We start from the raw sequence: 21718 nt of genomic DNA, 5'->3' as shown, positions 1-21718 counted from the left end.
CATTTGCCCCATATCCCTTGATCCCTTTAGCCCCAACAGCTATGGCCTCAACTACGTTGTGTGGTAGTGAATTGAAATTTCTCCTCACTTCAGTCAGGTTTACTCCTTATTCTCAAACTACGACACCTAGGGTGAACTTCTCCCACAACGGCGCGATGTCCGCCGACTGGCGCCAAAAACGGCGCCAATCAGACGGGCATCGCGCCGGCCCAAAGGTGTGGAATGCTCCGCATCTTTGGGGGCCGAGCCCCAACATTGAGGGGCTAGGCCGGCGCCGGAGGGATTTCCGCCCCACCAGCTGGCGGAAATGGCGTTTGTTGCCCCGCCAGCTGGCGGAAATGGCGTTTGGTGCCCCGCCAGCTGGCGCGGAAATGCGGCGCATGCGCGGGAGCGTCAGCGGCCGCCGACAGTTTCCCGCGCATGCGCAATGGGGAGAGTCTCTTCCGCCTCCGCCATGGTGGAGGCCGTGGCGGAGGCGGAAGGGAAAGAGTGCCCCCACAGCACAGGCCCGCCCGCGGATCGGTGGGCCCCAATCGCGGGCCAGGCCACCATGGGGGCACCCCCCGGGGTCAGATCGCCCCGCGCCCCCCCCAGGACCCCGGAGCCCGCCCACGCCGCCTGGTCCTGCCGGTAAATACCAGCTTTGATTTACGCCGGCGGGACAGGCAATTTCTGGGCGGAACTTCGACCCATCCGGGCCGGAGAATTGAGCGGGGGGTCCCGCCAACCGGCGCGGCCCGATTCCCGCCCCCGCCCAATCTCCGGTACCGGAGACTTCGGCGGGGGCGGGGGCGGGATTCACGGCGGCCAACGGCCATTCTCCGACCCGGCGGGGGGTCGGAGAATGACGCCCCTAGTTCTGGACACCCCAACCATCGGGAACATTCTTTCTGAATCTACCCTGTCTAATTCTGTTAGAATTTTATAAGTTTCGATGAGATTCTCTCTCACTCTTCTAAACTCCAATTAATATAATCCGAACCGACTTAGTCTCTCCTCATATGACAGTCCCGTCATCCCAGAATTCAGCCTGGTAAACCTTCGCTACACTCCCTCCATAGCAAGAACATCCTTCCTCAGATAAGGACACCTATACAATTGCTGTGAAACATCTCTCTTCCTATACGCAAATCCTCCCGCTTCGAAGGCCAACATACCATTTTCCTTCTTTACTGCCTGAAGTACCTGCACACTTACTTTCAGTGACTGGTGCATGAGGACACCAAGGTCATGCTGAGTATTCACTTCTCTCAATGCATACCTTTTCAAATAATAATCTGCCTTCCTATTTTTTCCACCGAGTGGATGACCTCAGATTTAGCCACATTATACTGCTGATGCATCTCTGCATTCTCCTCACAGCTCACCTTCCCATCTAACTTTGTGTCAAAAATTTGGAGATAATTTTTTCGTCCAAATCATTATTTATAATGTGAACAGTTGGTGTCCTAAGATTCCTGAGGTACCCATTAGTCACTGCCTGACAACAGGAAAAATACCAATTTATTCCAACTCTTAGCTTCCTGTCTGCTGACCAGTTTTCTGTCCATCTCAAGATAATACCCACAATCCCATGCACTTTAACTTTACAGAGGAATCTGCTATGTGAGACTTGTTGAAAGCCTTCTGAAAGTCTAAATAAACCACATTCACCGGTTCTCCCTGGTCAACTCTACTAGTTACATCTTCAAAGAGTTGGTTGTAGAGCAGTGAGAGCAGGGATGCCTTGTTTAGCATAGTGGGCTATGACAGCTGGCTTGTAATGCAGAACAAGACCAGCAGCGTGGGTTCATATTCCCGTTCTAGCCTCCCCGAACAGGCGCAGGAATGTGGCGACAAGGGGCTTTTCACAGTAACATCATTAAAGCCTACTTGTGACAATAAGCAGCATAGTGTAACTTTTATTGCTAATTCTCCTCACTTTGTGAGCTAGATTACTTTGCCATCCAGACCAGGTAGGGTACGTTTCTCACTTTGGGCTTCTCGGACTCAGAGGTGCTATCTAGGCGGTCCACCTTGGTCTCTGGCAATGGTATCATTGCTCCAATTCCCACATCATGGGCGAAATTCTCCGGAAACGGCGCGATGTCCGCCGACTGGCGCCCAAAACGGCGCAAATCAGACAGGCATCGCGCCGCCCCAAAGTTGCCGAATGCTCCGCATCTTTGGGGGCCGAGCCCCAAGCTTGAGGGGCTAGGTCAGCGCCGGACGAATTTCCGCCCCGCCAACTGGCGGAAAAGGCCTTTGGTGCCCCGCCAGCCGGCGTGGAAATGACATCTCCGGGCGGCGCATGCGCAGGAGCATCAGCGGCCGCTGACAGCATTCCTGCGCATGCGCAGTGGAGGGAGTCTCTTCCCCCTCCGCCATGGTGGAGACCGTGGCGGAGGCGGAAGGGAAAGAGTGCCCTCATGGCACAGGCCCGCCCGCAGACCGGTGGGCGCCAATCGCAGGCCAGGCCACCGTGGGGGCACCCCCGGGGCCAGATCGGCCCGCGCCCTCCCCAGGACCCTGGAGGCCGCCCGCGCCACCTTGTTCTGCCGGTAAGGTAGGTGGTTTAATTTACGCCGGCGGGACAGGCATTTCAGCGGCAACTTCGGCCCATCTGGGCCGGAGAATCGAGCGGGGGGGCCCGCCAACCGGCGCGGCGCGATACCCGCCCCCGCCGAATATCCGGTGGTGGAGACTTCGGCAACCGGTGGGGGCGAGATTCACGCCAGCCCCCGGCGATTCTCCGACCCGGCGGAATATCGGAGAATCTCGCCCCAGTTCTCCAAACTCCAGCAGAGGATTTGGATGTTCTATTTCAAGCCCTTGTTCCGACCATGCTGCAGCTCACCATTCAAGGCCTCCAGCTTCTTCTGCCTGCTGCTAGTCTCTCTCCCTCCCCTCTGCATGGCTTCTGGCTCCTACCCTTCTTCAGAATGCTGTTATGGGTCCAGGTTTACAGAACACCAAAGTATTTCCTGGAGTTCAAACGACCCCCAACTTTTAATAGATTGTGGTGTGGGAAGCACACGGCGTATTCTCCAGGTGTGATACAGCAGAAATGGACAAGTGGTTTTTAAAACAAAACATTGGGCGAGATTCTCCACTCCCGCGCCGGTTGGGAGAATCGCCTGGGCCGCCAAAATTTCCCGGGACGACGGTCCGACGCCCTCCCGCGATTCTCCCAAGCGGTGGGAACGGCCCCGTCGAGTTCCGCAGGTCGGAGAATCGGCGGAGACACACAAAATGGCGATGCTCTGGCACCCCCGCTATTCTCAGGCCCGGATGGGCCGAGCGGCCAGGCCAAAACGACGGGTTCCCCCCAGCGCCGTCCACACCTGGTCGCTGCCGTCGTGAACGGCGCGTGAATGCTGGGGGGGAGGCCTGCGGAGGGGGGGGTGGGGTGGAGGGGGGATCCTGCACCGGGGGGTACCTAAAATGTGGCATGGCCCGTGATCGGTGCCCACCGATCGTCGGGCCGTCCTCTCTGAAGGAGGACCTCCTTCCTTCCGCGGCCCCGCAAGATCCGTCTGACATCTTCTTGTGGGGCGGACTTAGAGAGGACGGCAACCACGCATGCGCGGATGACGCCAGTTATGCGGCGCCGGCTGCGTCATCTATGCGGCGCCGCCTTTACGCGGGCGACAAGGCCTGGCGCGTGTAGATGACGCGGTCCCGATCCTAGCCCATTGTCAGGGCCTGAATCGGTCGGGATCGGGGCCGTTTCGCGCCGTTGTGAACCTCAACGGCGTTCACGACGGCGCCGCCACTTCGGCGCGGGAGTGGAGAATCCCGCCCAATGTTTATTCTATGAACTCAAGTTAACCTTTTAAAAACAAACATTGAATATCTTAACACCCATTACTTCAAAGATAACCCCAAAAGACTACAACACTAAATAATCCTTCAAACTGTTCCTTTAAACGTCCAAAAGACTTCAAACCTTCAAAAATAAGAACACATTAGGTTATATTCAATATATTTATAGTCTTTGGATTGCAGAAATCAGCAGACCAGCTCTGTGTTTCTTCATGCAGCTCACAGCAAAACACACAGACACTCCCAGCTGCCTTCTCAAACTGAAACTCAAAAAAGCAGACGTGAGCTCAGCTCCCCCCACCCTCTGACATCGCTTCAGTAATATGATCAGCTCCATTTCTTAAAGGTACATTGCTTAAACATCCATTTCTTAAAGGTACTCTCACATGACAATGCACTCACTGCTCCTGGCTCATTCCGACTGAAGACATTGGTTCTTGCCCTGAAGAGGCTGCCCAGCTCCTTTGCCTGGAATTTTCCTGAGCCATCAAATTCTGTTGGCATGGATCAATTGCCCCTCATTAGACAAGACACGGTGTCTTGCCCCTTTCTGAAGTCAGACATTTATTTTGTTTTTGTATTGGCAACCACTGATACTGTTCCTGACTATCAGTTTACTGAATTATACGCAATGCTCCTATAAGACTGTTCATGCTCTGTGGTGTTTCAGCAGGTTGGATAAAATCTGCAGAGGATTATTAGGAAATGGTGAGTTCACATGAGAAGAGTAAAATACAAAGTCTTGCAAGTCCACGTTTATGACCATACTGCTCATGGAGAACTCTGAAGTTCTTTGATTAGTTGTAAATACACAATCAAAAATGGGAATGTGGGAACAGAGAATTGAGTTATCAAGTGCATTAAACTTAACCAACACTTTCAAATCAATAAACACAACACTCATTTCAGGAATAACATCACTTTTTTGAGGTATTTCCCATTGAACTATTATAAAATCAGTCCACTTTTAAGTAGATACTTCTCAAAATGGACATATTGCAGCATCTGTGCTTTGATTGCAAAAAAGACAAGCAGGCATTTCTGAAATTTGGATTAACATAGTTGAAAAATATTTTTGGACACTTGATGTAAAAGTATTTCCTGCCTTCAGCTGGAATTCCATCCATTATCTTCTCAAATGGTCGTGATTTGCTGATTGGTGATATTCATGGAAGGAATGTACGGATTCTTGTGCAGTCTCACAATCGTGGCATTGCTGTTGGTGTGGATTTCCACTACTATCTTGGCATGATCTTTTGGACAGATACCATTCAGAATAAGGTAGGCAAGGTTCCCAAAAGTAAGCACTGAATCAATAACCTACGAAAGATGAACTGGTGTTGAAAGTTCTTTAACACCATGCGTATTGTGTTTCTAAATTCTGATTTCCCAAAGATATTTTACTGCTGATAACCTGTTGCTAATCTGGCAATCTTTACGGGATTAAACGTTCTACAACGTTCTACATTTCAAATGAACTGCACTGCCTCACATGGAGGTTATGCAGGTGGTGGTGAATTCTTGTGGACAATTGCAAAACACTGAAAAATTCAAACCTGAATAAGGGTAGCTCTCCTTATCATCTTTGCACCCAACCCAACCCCTTACTCACCTTTCTGCTATTGCAGTAGTGAACAAGCCCTTCCTCACTTGTTAAATTCTCAGCCATGATGTAGGAAGATGAACTCTTCACAGAGCAAAGGTGGCTAAAGCAACTGGACATTTAGCAATTGGAAGAGGAGTTGCACAATTGTTGAGTGTGAAAGCACGAAGGGCCACACCATTCATTCCAGTTCCCCGGGAGTCAAACAACCTCGCAACCAACTGGTGAAAGGCATCTCTGTACACTAATAAATTCTCACTATCCAAACCCATTATCCAATGAGACTCTGCAATCTGACTGATCTAAACAGCGACCAAGAAATAACTGAGTAATAGCACTCAAACAGACTTCTCGCTTTCTCTCTTTCTTTGTGTATATATTATTTTCTGCATAAGTACTGTGTAATCGATAATGTAACATATATTCTGCATTGCTTCTGACATTAAACAGCTTGCAAAGTTTTACAGTTTAATCAAAACAATTCTAAAGACTAACTAAAATGTTTCAGACTATTTTACTTACCTTTCTTGTCTTTATTAGCTGTTCTCTGCAGATCTCACTGGCACCAGGATCCAACAAATTTTAAATGTTTCCATTGACACTCCTGAAAACGTAGCTGTGGACTGGGTGAACAATAAGTTGTATGTGGTGGAGACTGGTATTAACCGAATTGAAGTACTTGATCTGAATGGAAGCAATCGCATAACACTAATTGCAGAAAACCTGGGAAACCCCCGAGGCATTGCTGTTGACCCCACTATAGGGTAAGAGCGGAAGGAATTGCTTTCTGTAATAAAATAAATCCTGCTATTTATTTGACTTTGGAAAGTGACCAAATGCATTGCACTTAGTGTGGTTTGCTTTCAATATCACAGCCTCCATAGTGAGGATGGTAAATGTTTATACCAGTTTAATGAATTCAAAGGCTAAATTCTGGCTTTCTAAGCTCTGAACCAGTTTGTTGTTCACAAAGTGTTCTGAAATTGAACTGTTCTTAATGTTGAAATTGCTATTCCAAAAGAAAGCAGATCACATATAAATCTGCATCTGAAAGGTTGAAGGGAGTAATTTTAATCTAATCCGCGTGGTGGAAATTTAATGGGATTGAATTGGCAGTGCACTTGACACCCCATTCAATTTTATTTTTCATTCAAGTCAATGTGAAGTGAAATCAGGTGGAGTGTAAAACTGGCAGCCAATGATTCCCCATTGAGTGGATTAAGTTAGAAATACCCCTGCAGTGTCAGAATTGTTATTTAGAGAAGATTCTATAACATGGAAAGTTACAAATATTTGAGCCAAATGAGGTTTCTTAATTAGTGCAAAAGACATCCTCTTGCACACAAAATAAACCTGCTGCTTAGTGCCAATGCTGTCAGATAGTCAACTGTGGTTCAGTGGCAGCACTCTTGGGCGTCATTCTCCGCCGGCGGGAGTCTCCGTTTTGCCGGCGCCCGGGGGTTTCCCGACGGCGTGGGGCTGCCCCACAATGGGAAACCCCATTGACCGGCCAGTGTTACGGAGACTCCCGCCGGCCGGTCGGGGCAGAAATGTGGCGGGGCGGGTAGGAGAATTTTGCCCCTTGTCTCTGAGTCACAAGGGGCGGGATTCTCTGACCCCCCGCCGGGTCGGAGAATCGGCGGGGGGGCGGCGTGAATCCCGCCCCTGCCGGCTGCCGAATTCTCCGGCACCGAAAATTCGGCAGGGGCGGGAATCGCGCCGCGACGGTCAGCGGGCGCCCCCCCCCCCGGCGATTCTCCAGCCCGTGATGGGCCGAAGTCCCGCTGCTGTCATGCTAGTCCCGCCGGCGTGAATCAAACCACCTACCTTACTGGCGGTACTGGTGGCGCGGGCGGGCTCTGGGGTCCTGGGGGGGGCGCGGGGCGATCTGGCCCCGGAGGGTGCCCCCATGGTGGCCTGGCCCGCGATCGGGCCCACCAATCCGCGGGTGAGCCTGTGCCGTGGGGGCACTCTTTTCCTTCCACCTTGGCCATAGCCTCCGCGATGGCCGATGTGGAAGTGACACCCCCCCTGTGCATGCGCAGGGATGACGTCAGCTGACGCTCCCACACATGCGCGGACATCCGCTGACCGGCGCAGTCCCTTCGGCCCCAGCTGCCGTGGCGCCAAAGGACTTTCCTGCCGGCCGGCGGTGCGCAAACCACTCTGGCGCGGGCCTAGCCCCTCAAGGTGAGGGCTTGGCCCCTAAAGGTGCGGAGAAATCCGCACCTTTGGGGCGGCCCGACGCCGGAGTGGTTCCCTCCACTCCATCCCGCCGGGACCCCCCGCCCTGCCGGGTAGGGGAGAATCCCGGCCAAGGTGTGGATTCAAGCCTCAACTCCAGGGATTTGAACACTGTGATCTATTGCAGAATACTGAGGAACTGCTGTACTGTCACAGGTGGCAATGTTAAACTGATCGATGCAAAATATTGTTTGGCATTATTCAAAGCATATGGATTTTTGTTCCTTCTCTGTTGGTCTGATAATGTTCTTCTAACAATAAAGTCAAATCTAATCAGGTAATAATATTTATGGCAAATGGCATAGATTGCTCCACATTATATACGGATTCATTTTATGTTTAACACAATCAGGTCATGTATTTCCCTGGCATGTATCCCCCTCCTCTTCTTCTGAAGACCCTGACTTCCTGCTGTTATACAGTTTCATAGATTACTGTTTGCTTCTTTTCATCATATGGGCATTTATGAGTGAAAAATGACATATTGCTGGAAAAACTAACAGTGTGTTCATGACACCCACTAGTATTAATGCATAAACTAGCCAGCAAGCTCTGGAGATTGTTATGCCACAAATTACATACTTCTTGAACTTGTTGCTTCACATAACTGACATCTCACCTTTAGCCTCACTGTTATTTTCAAAAGGTTGCAGGATTTGTCCATTAAGCTAACTGCAAAAAGAATTTAGGCTGGAGCTTAACAATGCAAGTATCTTTTGAACATGCTAACTGTGAATGTAGTGCTAATCAATACCTTTGGCTCAGAAAGAAAATCATTTAAATGGTTCAACTTCATCTTTGCATGCCGTAAATTGTTGTTAAAGATTTTTAAAATGCCAAATTTTACAGGTGAGACATTCACCCAGGTAGTGCCTCCTCTACCAGTGCTCTTCATGGCTACCTTGTTTTCCTGGGGGCATTGCAAGTCACTGTGCAAAGTCCAGGCTGCGGTACGATTGATATGGATTGACATAAGTGCTGTGTGGAAGCCCTGGGGCATCGTAATACATTGAATCAGTGCTATGCTGACATCACACAGTCTGCTGGCTGATGTAATGATGTCAGAATACCAAAATTAGACCACACAGGCCCCGGCAATAACTACATTTTCCATTGCTGAAAAAAGAAGCCTGAAGCAGCAAGCTGGGTTCAGCAGTCATGCTATTTAAAGGCTTAGGCACCCCGATTGCAGCTAAGTAAAAGTTTTGTAACTTTTCCTATTGGAAAGTGGCCTTGGGGAGTTGTTTGAGGTATTTTGGTCCCATTTACCAGAGAAGATTAAAGGAAATTACTGCAGACGCTGGAATCTGAAACAGAAACAAAAAATACTGGAGAATCGCAGCAGGTCTGACAGCATCTGGAGAGAGAGAGAAGGGAGCTGACGTTTTGAGTCTGGTTGACTCTTTGTCAAAGCTGACAGCTTTGGAAGCTATCATCGTGGCCCACCAGACAAAACTAAATGTTGCACCTTAGCGAGCACCGGATCACACTGTGTCCATTCTCAGATTCAAGCAGCTGTCATGGACAGGGTGTCCATGACGTTTAGGACTGTAAGATTTTGTAGACCATGGATAGATCCACCAACACCACGGGCAAGGAGAGACGACATAACGCGTCGGCATTCGCTATCAACACCCCCGGGTGATGTTCGAAAGAATGCTAGTACGCTGCCAAAAGCAAAGCCCACCTCTGGATTTGGGCTGAGGCAATTGGCGGCACTGCTTTATCCTCGCGAAACAGTCCAAGCAGCGGTTTATTTTCTAAAATTATTTTAAAATGGCAGCCATAAACTTCTTGATGAAAACGTTTGACCCCAAACACAACTGCCAGACTCTCTTTTTCTATATGCCCATAGTTAAGCTCTGCAGCTGTCAACGTCCTGGTGGGAAAAGCAATCGGACGGTCTTGGCCGTCACCCATGCTGTGGGAAAGGACGGTGCCGATGCAATACGGCAATGCATCGCATGTCAGATGTAGGGGCTTAGCAGCATCAAAATAATTCAGTACTCTGGACGAAACCAACATCCACTTAACTAAATGGAAAGCAGCCTCCTGCTCATAGCCCCAAATCCAGGGTCATTTTTTTTGTACAAGGAAGTGAAGGGGGGACCAGTATTGTAGCTAGATTCGGTATAAAACTGCCATAATAATTTATCAGGACCATGAAAGAGCAAAGCTCCGTAGCATCATGCGATACGGGGGCCATCTTGATTGCCTGTACTTTGTCGGTGACTGGGTGTAGGCCACCCGGTAGGTTAAATATACCATCTCCTTTGCATTGAAGATGCACTTTACTTTACTCAGACGGATGCCATCCTCTGAAAACAGCGGGAGCACTGCTCCAAGGTTTTTCAGGTGTTCCGCTTCCGTTGCCCCCGTGATTAACACATCGTCAAGACAGACAGAAAATCGCAGGAGACGTCATAATATGGGCGGGATTCTCCAATTGCCAACGCCGAAATCGCGTTCGGCGATTGGCCGGAGAATCCGTTTTTTCGTTAAAATCGGGGGCGGTGCTGTTTTTCGGATGTTCCGCCGCCTCAAAAACAGCGTAATCCCTGAGTATGGCGCACGCTGTTGGGACGGCCTTATGACGTGACCTGAGGCCCTCCCCCGATGCTTCGCCCCCGATGGGCTGACTTCCCGACAGTGTCGATCGCGTGTGCTCACAGTTTCAGGGACCTCGCGTGGCGGCTGCGGACTATGTCCAGCGGCGCCACAGTCGGGGGAGGGGTGGGTGTAATAGCCGTTCCGCTGGCAGGGGGGCTTTGGCGAGGGCTGGGGGAACTGGTGGGGGGTGGTCCGGGGGTGGCGAGCGGATTACAGGGGGGCACTATCTGGCAGGCGTGGTCCGCGCACAGCTGGCGACATGTTGTACGGCGCGGCTGCCGCAGGTCACCGGATGCGCGGCCACGGACCCGACAATTCTTTATTCGTATCTGCAGGTAAAGCCAGGGGTTTTAGGTGGCGTGGCAGCTAGCCCCCACCAGGCGGAGTGTCGGTGCGGGGGTGCCACCGACTTTTTAATTGTAAAACTAGACACATGCTCCGGACATAGCCTCTAAAAAGGAGAATCCAGCCCTATATTTTTCATAATGCGTCGAAACACCGAAGTGCCAAAGAGATGCTGAATGGAAGTCAGGTGTATTTGTATAGACCTTTATGAGCATTGATCGTAACAAACTTTCTCACGGCCTTGTGCAGTTTAAGCTGCAAATAAGCATTGCTCATATCTAACTTGGTGAATGTGGAACCAGCTGGCAGTGTAGAGATCTTCAATCCGAGGGAGTGGGTAACAGTCCAAACGTGAAGTGGTATTTATGATTAATTTGTAATCACCGCAGGGGCGGACAGTCCGATCACTGGGACCACCAGCACCGCCCAGTTGGCAAAAACAAACCTGCCAAATGATTCCGAGGCTCTCCAATTACTGCAGATCGGCCTCGGCCTTGCCAACAATCGCACAGGGGGCTGGCTGGGCACGCACAAAACGAGGCGGGGCCTGCGGATCCACCTGGATTTTCACCATGGCCTCCTTAATTTTTCCAAGGCCGGGCCCCAAATGTTGGGGAACTTCTGCAACACCGTATATAAACCACCTGTTTCCACCTTGAGGATATGCTGCCAGTCGAGCTGCAAATGGTGCAGTCAATCCTGACCTAGCAGGTTGGGACCATCTCCCTGCATCATAATGAGGGGAAAGCTCAAAGATTGATGTCCATAGACTACCAGGGTGAGCGTGGAGCCAACAATAGACAAACGCTCCCTGGTGTGCGTAGTGAGGCGAGTGGCCAAATCAGCCAATGATAATCTACTCACTCGGTGTCAGACCCCGCCGAACACGTGGTGTAACACTACAAAGATGGCGGCACCCGTATCTAATTCCATCTGAATTAAGTGCCCTTGACCCGTACCGGGATGCAAATAGGGGCCACCTGCAGCGCAGCCACACTGTTCAGCTGTATTTCTGACTCGTCCTTAGCTTCTTCAGGGTCGTCTAAATGTTGGACCCTAGTAGGGGGCTGACGCCTACCTTGTCCTCGGCAGCCAGGGTGCTATTCCTCACACTGCTGGTGGCTTCGACAACTTCGACGGTCACACCTCTCACAGTGGGAAGAGTCGGCTCCTCTCGAAACCTGGGACGGCGTGCTCTGCGGCTTAGGGTGAGACCTTGGGTCCACTGCGTCACGGTGGTTTGTTCTAGTCACTGAAAGGTTGTGAGGGGGGCGTCATCGAACATTTACCTCCATTCCTTGACGAAGCTCCTGTACGTCCCGAGCGGCACTCTCCTGTGAAAAAGAAATCTGCCAAACCTGCTGGAACGTTCGGGTTCCTTCACCTAGAAGCCTTTTTTGTATGTCGAGACTGTTACTGCCACAAATCAAGCAGTCACGAAGCAAAATCCGCCAACACAGCCCCATATTCATAATACTCTGCGATTTTCCAGAACTGGGAAACATACTTGGCAACTGACTCCCCTCCGACCTTTCCACCATATTGAATCTGTACCGTTGCACAATGATGGATGGTGTCGGGTTGAAATGATTCCCCACCAGCGCTACTATGTCCAGCATTGCCGGAAATGTGAGCCCTTTAATTATGCCGAATGTGTGAGCACTGTAGGCCGTCAATATGATCACAGTCTGGTGCTCGTTTTCGGTTATGTTGTTGACTCGGAAAAAGTATTGTAAGCTTTTCGTGTACTGATTCCAAGGCTCAACTGAGGGTCCAAAAGCATCCAATCGGCCAAACAAAGGCATAGTGAAGCACTCAACGTCATACCTTAGAGTAACACATCGACAGTTCCAGTTTATCTTTGTTGCTAGTTTAATATAGGCGAAGGGAATCAGATGAGTAACAAAAAGGAGACGTTTATTTATTTCTTTATTATTTTAAAATTTTGAGTACCCAATTATATTTTTTTCCAATTAAGGGGCAATTTAGCGTGTCCAATCCACCTAACCTGCACATCTTTGGGTTGTGAGGGCAAACTCCACACAGACGGTGACCCAGGGCTGGGATTCAAACCCGGGTTCTCAGGGATGTAGGTAGCAGTGCTAACCACTGTGCCACCATGCCGCCCAGAGACTTTTATTTATAATACGTCCTATTTACAAAGGGCCCCGATTGAACCTCACGCGTCCTCTCTCTCTGTCAGTCGGTTCCTGATTGGCCAACTTCATATACAACATGGTATCAGCCCCATAGTTAGCAGGGGAGCTCATACTCCTCGAGCCACACAGGGAAAACAATCAGCCCAGCCCGTGTGTCTCGTGCAAGTTATTATAGGTTCTTGCTACTTCAGGTGGTCCATGTGCTTTCTTTGAACTTTGCCTTGAACCTGGACTTTATACAGGACCAGACCCATTCTTCCCAGCATTATGCCTGGGAGCCACAGTGCCCCATCTCCAAAATTGCAGGCATAGACTGCATCCTCACAGTGAGATTCCTGCCCATGCATTCTCAAGTCGTGGTGCCTCTTCTGCGTCTCCTGCTGCACCTCCACTTTCCTGCCGAGATTCGGAAATGTGAGACTCAGCTGGGTTCTAAGGCGTTGGCCCATCAACGATTCCGCAGGGGTGATTCCGTCATCACATGTGGTGCTGTACGGTAATTAAAAAGGAACCATGCCAGCCGCGTATCCATGGAATCCATGGATTATTGTTAATGCTCCTTTTGAAAGTCTGGACTTACTGCCAGGCAGGAGGGATGATAGAAGACGGTTCGAATATGCCGAATGACGTTCTGCTTTGTAAACGCGGCAAATTCTTTGCTCGTGAATGGTGTCCCATTAACCGTTACCAGGACCTTAGGGATTCCATGGGTGCTAAACGAGCCCTGGAGCTTTTCTATCATGGTCCTAGACATTGGTGAGCTATCCTGTACACCTCTAGCCACATCTTGTAGGCATCCACGATAATGAGTAACATGGACCCCGTGAAAGGTCCGGCGAAATCCGCATGTAGATGCACCCATGGGCATCCTGGTCATTCCAAGGGATGAAGGGAGGCTGCCCGCATGAGCATCTGATGCTCCTGGAATGGTGGGCAGCTTTGTGTGACCCTCTCAATGTCCCCATCAATGCCGTGCCACCAGATATAACTATGGGCCAACATTTCATTCTAGAAACGCTCTGATGGCCATTTTGAACATCATGCAGCAGAGATTCCTGGAACCATTCCTGAGAGTTAAAGGAAGGGCCCCCTTTCCTCAGTCGCTCAACAGCATGAGGCAAAGCTTTGCCAATCCCAGATCTCGCTGTGTCCATGCGTGCACCTGAGTAGCCTTCACTGGCAAGATGTCCATAAAGTTAAGAGTTGAAATCACCCCATCCACTCATGGGCAATGGTAGATGGCTGAGGGCGTAAGCATGGGCAATTTGCATACCCGGATGGTGTCAGATTGAATATTGATATGCAGCGAGCAGAAGCGCCCAATGTTGAATTCTAGCTGATGTTTGGATGGGATTCCCTTATCTTTTTTTAATTTAATTTTTAAAATAAATTTAGAGTACCCAATTCATTTTTTGCAATTAAGGGGCAATTTAGCGTGGCCAATCCACCTACCCTGCACATCTTTGGGTTGTGGGGGTGAAACCCACGCAAACACGGGGAGAATGTGCAAACTCCACACAGGCAGTGTCCCAGAGACAGGATCGAACCTGGGACCTCGGCGCCGTGAGGCAGCAGGGCTAACCCTCTGTGCCACCATGCTGCCCACAGATTCCCTTATCTTCCCTAAAAAGGCTGAGCAGCAGCTAGTGGTCTGTTACGATGGAAAAATGCCAGCCATAAACGTACTGGGTGGAGCTTCTTTTAACCAAATATTACTGCCAAGCCCTCTTTCTCGATTTGAGTGTAACATTGTTCGGCATTCGTCAGGGTCCTTGAAGCGAACGCAATGGGGCGTTCTGTGCCCTCATCCCTTCCATGGGCCAGCACCGCCCCAATGACGTAGGGGGATGCATCGTATGTCAAGATTAGAGGCCAAGTCGGATCATAATATGGAAGAAGCTGTGTGGATGGTAGACATTGCTTTATTCCGGCAAATGCTTTATTCTGTGAAGTGCCCCAGGAAAATACCTGGTCCTTCCTCAATAATACGTGGACCGGAACTAACAAAGTGGTCAGGTTTGCAATGAACCTCCCAGAGTTAACTAAGCCTAGGAACGGCCACAACTCAGTGGCAATCTTTGGGGTTGGGGCTCCTTTTATAGCTCAAACCATATCTTCCACGGAGTGTAGACTGTCCGTGGCCACCCTGTAATCAAGATAGGTCACCGCTTGAGCACGGAATCCTCTTTAGTTGGGCACCTATATAGGAAAACTGCTGGAGCACTTCCTGCAGGTTGTCCAAATGCTCCTTCTCTGTGGTGCTCGTGATGAGCACGTCGTACAGATAGACAGCCACCTTTGGTAGGCCCTGCAAGGTATTATCCATTACCCACTGAGAAATTGCCGGGGCCGATGAAACCCCGAACAGGATGCGGGTATATTCAAACAACTCCTGATGAGTGTGTATGGTTGCAAACTTCCTGGACTCCGGGTCTAGCTCTACCTGTGAATAAACGTGGTTCATGTCCAACTTCATGAAGGAGCATCCTCCAGCCAGTCTTTCATACAAATCCTTCACCCTGGGAATCGAGTAGCAGTCCAAGCGCAAAGCTCTGTTCATGGTGAGCATGAAATTTCCGCAGAGTCAGATAGTTTTTTCAGGCTTCATTACCGGCACCATAGTTGCGGCCCATTCCACAAACTGCACCGGGCGTATGATCCCCAGATTCTGCAGGTGCCGAAACTCTGCATTTACATTGACAAGCAACACGTAAGGGATAGGCCTCACCCTAAAATACTGGGGCTGAACATCAGGACCCACATAGATTTGGACCTTGGCCCCCTTTACCCTGCCCAGACCCTCTTGGAATGCCTTGGGGTAATTGCCCCGCACGGCATACAGATTCCAGGTGGCCATCTGAACAACCTGTTGCCAGTTGAAATGGAGAAGTCGCAACCAGTCTCGTCCAAACAAATTGGGCCCCGGTCCCTCCATCACACCCAAGAAAAGATGGACCGACTGCTGCCCGTGTATTACAGGAGTCCTAGTGGCCTCCACGTTCTTCAAAGGCTCACTGGTGTAGGCCGCTAATCTCACTTTGGTGTCGTGCAATGTCAGAGGCATGATCCCTGCGCAGAGTCACCGAAATATGTGATGGTCCACGATGGAGACTGCAGCTCCAGTGTCCATTTCCATTGTCACGGGGTGACCTATAGCATGACCCGGATTGGTGCTACCAAACAGTCCTGCTCATCCGTGGTGACCACATGCAAGGCTCTGATTCATGGTGACCTCGGCGACTGTCGTGGACGCCGTTCTCTGCACCAAAATTGGCAGCTCTGACCATCACAAGTTCTCTGACCATACATTTGTCAATGCGGCCACCTCTCCTCTTCATCCTTGGGGAGGTATCCCACAGGTCAGCGCTAACTCTCGAGATTCTGATCCGGCTGCGGAATTGCCTCTGGGGCTATCCTTTTGGAGTAGGTCCGGTCAGACTGGCACTGTCCTGGGATATAGAGGGAGTTCAAAACTAAGGGCAGGCCAAACTATGGACATAATCCATGGATCCCTGTAGCTCCTGCATTCCTTTCTCCGCATGCTCTCGGGATAGCGAAAGCTCAATGGCAAATTCAAGGAGGGCTCTGCCAACAGCCTCCTCTGAGTGGCTGCGTTGTTTATGCCACACACTAGCCTATCTCTTAACATTTCGGTGAGGGGTGGCCCAAACTCGCAATACTCAGCTAGACATCTTAAACGGGTCAACAAGTCAGTGATCAATTCACAGGGAGACCATACCGCCGTATTAAAAGCATAATGAGGAAAGCTTGGGGGTCATGGTGTTCTGAAACTAAAGCGATCAGCTCATCAAAGGATTTGGAGTCCACTGCAGCCAGGTAAGCCAGAATCTTATGAGCCCAAACGTCTGGGCTCTGCAGGCGGTCAGGAGGAGGACTTTCTAACAGTCATCCCGACAAATCCCATTCCCCTGGAAAAAATGCCTCATGCGCTCCGCATGCTGATTCCAGTCTTCCAGGCCTGTATTAAAGACTTCTGATGTACCGTCAATTACCACGAGACGAGAATGGTGAAACAATCAAGGCTTTATTGCATCAGATGTTGTGCCATGGATCCCTGTAGCTCCTGAATTCCTTTCTCCGCACGCTTTCGGGATAGCGAAAGCTCGATGGCCCGTTTCAAATTCAAGGAGGGCTCTGCCAACAGCCTCCTCTGAGTGGCTGCGTTGTTTATGCCACACACTAGCCTATCTCTTAACAAAAGAATGGGAGTAGCGCAGGAGAGCATCCACTTTTATACGTTGCCTGCTGGGAGGAGCCAGCAGGATGGGATTTACTGTGGTACCTGTAATACAGGCGCAGTACCATAATACATGCAATGTGTTACCAGTGGTGTGAGCCTGGCGTGGGTGAAGAAAACATTACAGATTGAGTCTGTCAGGTGCTCTGACCCTCCGCTGCGATCGCCTCATTTCTGGTGGTGGTGTGAGCAGGAACTGACGCAGCTCACCACTCATGAAGGAGGACCCCCGATCGCTGTGGATGTAGGTGGGGAAACCGAACAGGGTGAAGATACTGTGCAGGGCCTTGATGACCGTGGCAGAAGTCATGTCAGGGCACGGAATGGCGAAAGGGAACCGGGAGTACTCGTCAATTACGTTGAGGAAGTACACGTTGCGGTCGGTGGAGGGGAGGGGGCCTTTGAAGTCCATGCTGAGGAGCTCAAAGGGGCGGGAGGCCTTCACCAGGTTCGCTCTATCTGGCCGGTAGAAGTGCGGCTTGCACTCTGCGCAGACTTGGCAGTCTCTGGTTACGGTCTTGACCTCCTCAATGGAGTAGGGCAGGTTGCGGGCCTTGACAAAATGGAAGAACCGGGTGACCCCCGAGTGGCAGAGGTCATTGTGGAGAGCCCGGAGTCGGTCCACTTGTACGCTGGGACATGTACCGTGGGACAGGGCATCTGGGGGCTCATTGAGCTTCCCCGGGCGATACAAGATCTCATAGTTATCGGTGGAGAGCTCAATCCTCCACCTCAAGATCTTGTCGTTTTTGATCTTGCCCCGCTGTGTATTGCTAAACATGAAGGCAACCGACCATTGGTCAGTGCGGAGAGTGAATCTCCTGCCGGCCAGGTAATGCCGCCAATGTCGCACAGCTTCCACAATGGCTTGGGCCTCCTTTTCGGCAGAGGAGTGCCGAATTTCGGAGGCATGGAGGGTGCGGGAAAAGAAAGCCACGGGTCTGCCCGCCTGGTTGAGGGTGGCGGCCAGAGCTACGTCCGATGCGTCGCTCTCCACCTGAAAGGGGAGGGTCTCGTCGACTGCGTGCATCGTAGCCTTGGCGATGTCCGCCTTGATGTGGTTGAAGGCTTGGCGGGCCTCAGCCGTCAGGGGAAAAACTGTGGACTTGATGAGTGGGCGGGCCTTGTCCGCATAATTAGGGACCCACTGGACGTAATATGAGAAAAACCCCAGGCATCGTTTCAGGGCCTTGGGGCAGTGGGGGAGAGGGAGTTCCAGGAGTGGGCGCATGCGGTCGGGGTCAGGCCCTAGGACTCCATTTTCCACTATGTAGCCAAGGATGGCTAAGCGGTTGGTGCGGAACACGCATTTCCTTATTGTACGTGAGATTAAGGAGTTTGGCGGTATGGAGGAATTTTTGGAGGTTTGCGTCGTGGTCCTGCCGGTCATGGCCGCAGATGGTGACATTATCTAGGTACGGTAAGGTGACCCGCAGCCCGTACTGGTCAACCATTCGGTCCATCTCTCGCTGGAAGACCGAGACCCCATTGGTGATGCCAAAGGGAACTTTAAGGAAATGATAGAGGCGGCCATCTGCTTCGAACGCAGTGTATTGGCGGTCCTCCGGGCGGATGGGGAGCTGGTGGTAGGCGGACTTCAAGTCTACTGTGGAGAAGTCTCGATATTGCGCAATCTGATTGACCATGTCAGATATGCGTGGGAGGGGTTACGCTTCGAGCTGCGTGTACTGGTTGATGGTCTGACTGTAGTCAATGACCATCCTGTGCTTCTCCCCAATCTTCACTACCACCACTTGAGCTCTCCAGGGGCTGTTGTTGGCCTCAATCATCCCCTCCCGCAGAAACCGTTGGACCTCCGACCTGATGCAGGTCCTGTCCTAGGCACTGTACCGTCTGCTCCTAGTGGCGACGGGCTTAGAGTCCGGGGTGAAGTTTGTAAAACGTGAAGGTGGATCGACCTTAAGGGTTGTGAGCCCGCAGACGGTGAGGGGGGGGCAGGGGTCTACCGAATTTCAAAGTAAGGCTTTGGAGGTGGCATTGAAAATCAAGACCTAGTAACAGAGCCGCGCAGAGATGGGGGAGGACGTGGAGCCTGAAGTTGCTGTACTCTACGCCCTGAACGGTGAGGGTCACGACACAGTACCCCCGAATTTGCACGGAATGGGATCCGGAGGCCAGGGAGATTTTCTGGGTGACGGGGAGTACCAGGAGGGAGCAGCGCCTTACGGTCGCAGGGTGGATGAAACTCTGTGCTCTCGGAGTCAAAGAGGCAGGCCGTCTCGTGCCCGTTGATCTTCACCGTCATTGTAGCGGTCGCGAGATTTTGGGGCCAAGACTGATCAAGGGTGATGGAGGCGAGCTGCGGAAGATGTTGGGAGGTCCCGGGCTGATCAGCGGTGGCGGAGTTATCAGCGGGTAGCGAACAGCCAGACAAGCAGGGATACTGAGGCGCGGTCCAAAATGGCGCCGAAGATGGCGGCGCCCACAGGCACACATGGCGGGCGGCATCAAAAATGGCAGCACCCACGGGCCGCACGTGGCTTGTGGTGGAGAAGATGGCGGTGCCCCTGGATCGCACGTGGGGGGTGTAGCAATGACGGGCCTGGAAACAGCGGTGACCGACCGGGCCTGGCAAACGGAAACGAAGTGGCCCTTCTTCCTGTACCCATTGCAGGCCGCGCTCCGCGCCGGGCAGTGCTGCCTGGGATGTTTGCTCTGGCCACAAAAATAACATTTGGGACCTCCGGAGTTGGCTGGCTGTCGCCCGGCGCAGACTTGCGGTGTACTCGAATCGGCAGCTGGTGGGGCCCACGATGCCCACGAGGGTGCCGCGTGGTCGGAGGTATAGGACTCCAGATTACGGGAGGCCACTTCTAGGGAATCAGCAACCTGCAGTCACTGCAAGATTGAGCGTACCCCCTTCCAATAGTCGCTGGCGAACGTATGTAGACTTCATGCCCGTGATATAAGCGTCTCTGATTAATAGTTTGGTGTGTTTGGACTGCCGAAACTGCCTGGCAGTCACAGTTCCTACCGAGAACCTGTAGAGCCCACAAGAAATCGTCCAGAGTCTCCCCGGGGAGTTGCCGTCTCGTGGCCAGGAGGTACCTGGCGACACTTGGTTCACCGACTTGATGTAGTGTCCCTTTAGTAGCGTCATCGCTTCTGTGTAGGTGGGCGCATCCCGGATGAGGGGAAAAACTTGAGGGCTCACCCGTGATTGGAGCACTTGGAGCTTCTGTGGGTCCGAGAGTTCCTCAGTGACTGATCTGAGGTAGCCTTCAAAGAAGGCTAGTCAGTGCTCGTAGGTGGACGTGGCATTGGCTGCGTGAGGGCTCAGCTCCAAGTGATCAGGCTTGATTAAGATGTTCATCTTTTAAAATCTTGTGCAATAAATTGATGTACCGTCAATTACCACGAGACAAGAATGGTGAAACAATCGAGGCTTTATTTCACAAGATGTTGTGCCTCCTGCAGCTGGAACCAGAATGGGAGCAGCGCATGCAATGTGTTGCCAGTGGTGTTTTCCACAGCTTCCAACTACCCAAATAGCGGCATTCTGAACTGTTACGACCTTATGTCCCGAGACAGCAAATTTCCAGCAGCTTGGTGGTTCCATGAGCGAGTCCAGGTTTCCTTTTTCGCTTGTCGCCAGCTGAGTAACTTGAGGAAGCCAGCGGTAAAGGAACAGAAGTTTATTCAACTATATATAATATTCTGCTCAAAGCCTCATTCGCTCCTAGTACTGCCCTTGCTGGGAGAACTAGCCACACCAGGCCCTGCTTTGGGCCTGCTTTGATGTTGGTTAATAACCAGCTCCTATCTGGGAAGCTCATACTCTACGTGTCCTATGGGGAGATCAGCAATGGTTTCCCCCTGGTTCCCGTGGGGCTATAACACCTCATCGCTCTAACATGTCAGATAGCGGGATGAGGATGCTGGGGAAAGGATTAAATCAGATTTCCCTAAAGGACATTAGTGAACCAGATGGGTTTTTACAACAATCGACAATGATTTCATGGTGATCATTAGACTTTGATTTTTATTGGATTCAAATTTCACCATCTGTTGTGGTGGTATTTGAACCCAGAGCGTTGCCCTGGGTCTCTGCATTACTAGCCCAGAAACAGTACCACCATGTCACTACCTCCCCTAATGCCAATGTCTCTGTTTTCACTGACATCAGATGCCTTGGCCCTATTGTGTTCATTCATTGTACTGTGTAAAAGTGTTTGAATTGTTATATCTGATGGTTTTCCATTAAAAATAATCGATGAAACCATCGCTTTCTTTCCAGCTATTTATTCTTCTCTGACTGGAATGATATTTTGGGAGAACCTAAACTGGAGCGTTCCTTTATGGATGGAACCCATCGCTTTGAACTAGTCAAGACAAAGCTCGGATGGCCTGCTGGAATAACACTGGACATCATTACAAAAAGAGTTTATTGGGTCGACAGCCGTTACGACTATATTGAAACTGTAACATATGATGGGCTTGAAAGGTAAATGCATCAAGAACAATCTTTGACCATATATTTTAAACATAGCAAACTATTTGAAAGTATCTTGAACAGCTGTTGTTTAGCCTGCAGTTCAGCTTGCTTGTGTTAGGTTTATAAGAAAAACTATTATATATATAATTGAAAGTGGCAATCTTGAGAGAATATACAGAATATATATTTTGCATTAATAATGTACGTTTGGGGTTTATCATGTTCTGATCGTATGCCTA

General features: G+C 50.8%; 1 protein-coding gene across 2 annotated transcripts in view; it reads left to right on the top strand.

Annotated features, from left to right (window-relative positions):
* LOC140389267 (low-density lipoprotein receptor-related protein 2-like) overlaps positions 1 to 21718 on the top strand; it is a 533746-nt gene that overhangs the window by 158136 nt on the left and 353892 nt on the right. For both annotated transcript variants that reach the window (XM_072473460.1, XM_072473452.1), the window contains exons 11-13: positions 4916 to 5085; positions 5948 to 6171; positions 21282 to 21488. In XM_072473460.1, coding sequence (XP_072329561.1) covers positions 4916 to 5085; positions 5948 to 6171; positions 21282 to 21488 — 601 coding nt within the window. The remainder of the gene's footprint in view (positions 1 to 4915; positions 5086 to 5947; positions 6172 to 21281; positions 21489 to 21718) is intronic.

This window comes from Scyliorhinus torazame, chromosome 2 (assembly GCF_047496885.1).
Source record: "Scyliorhinus torazame isolate Kashiwa2021f chromosome 2, sScyTor2.1, whole genome shotgun sequence".
Classification (NCBI taxonomy): Eukaryota; Metazoa; Chordata; class Chondrichthyes; order Carcharhiniformes; family Scyliorhinidae; genus Scyliorhinus; species Scyliorhinus torazame.
The sequence above is the reverse complement of the archived record's forward strand: the minus strand, read 5'-3'. Positions and strand labels throughout refer to the sequence as shown.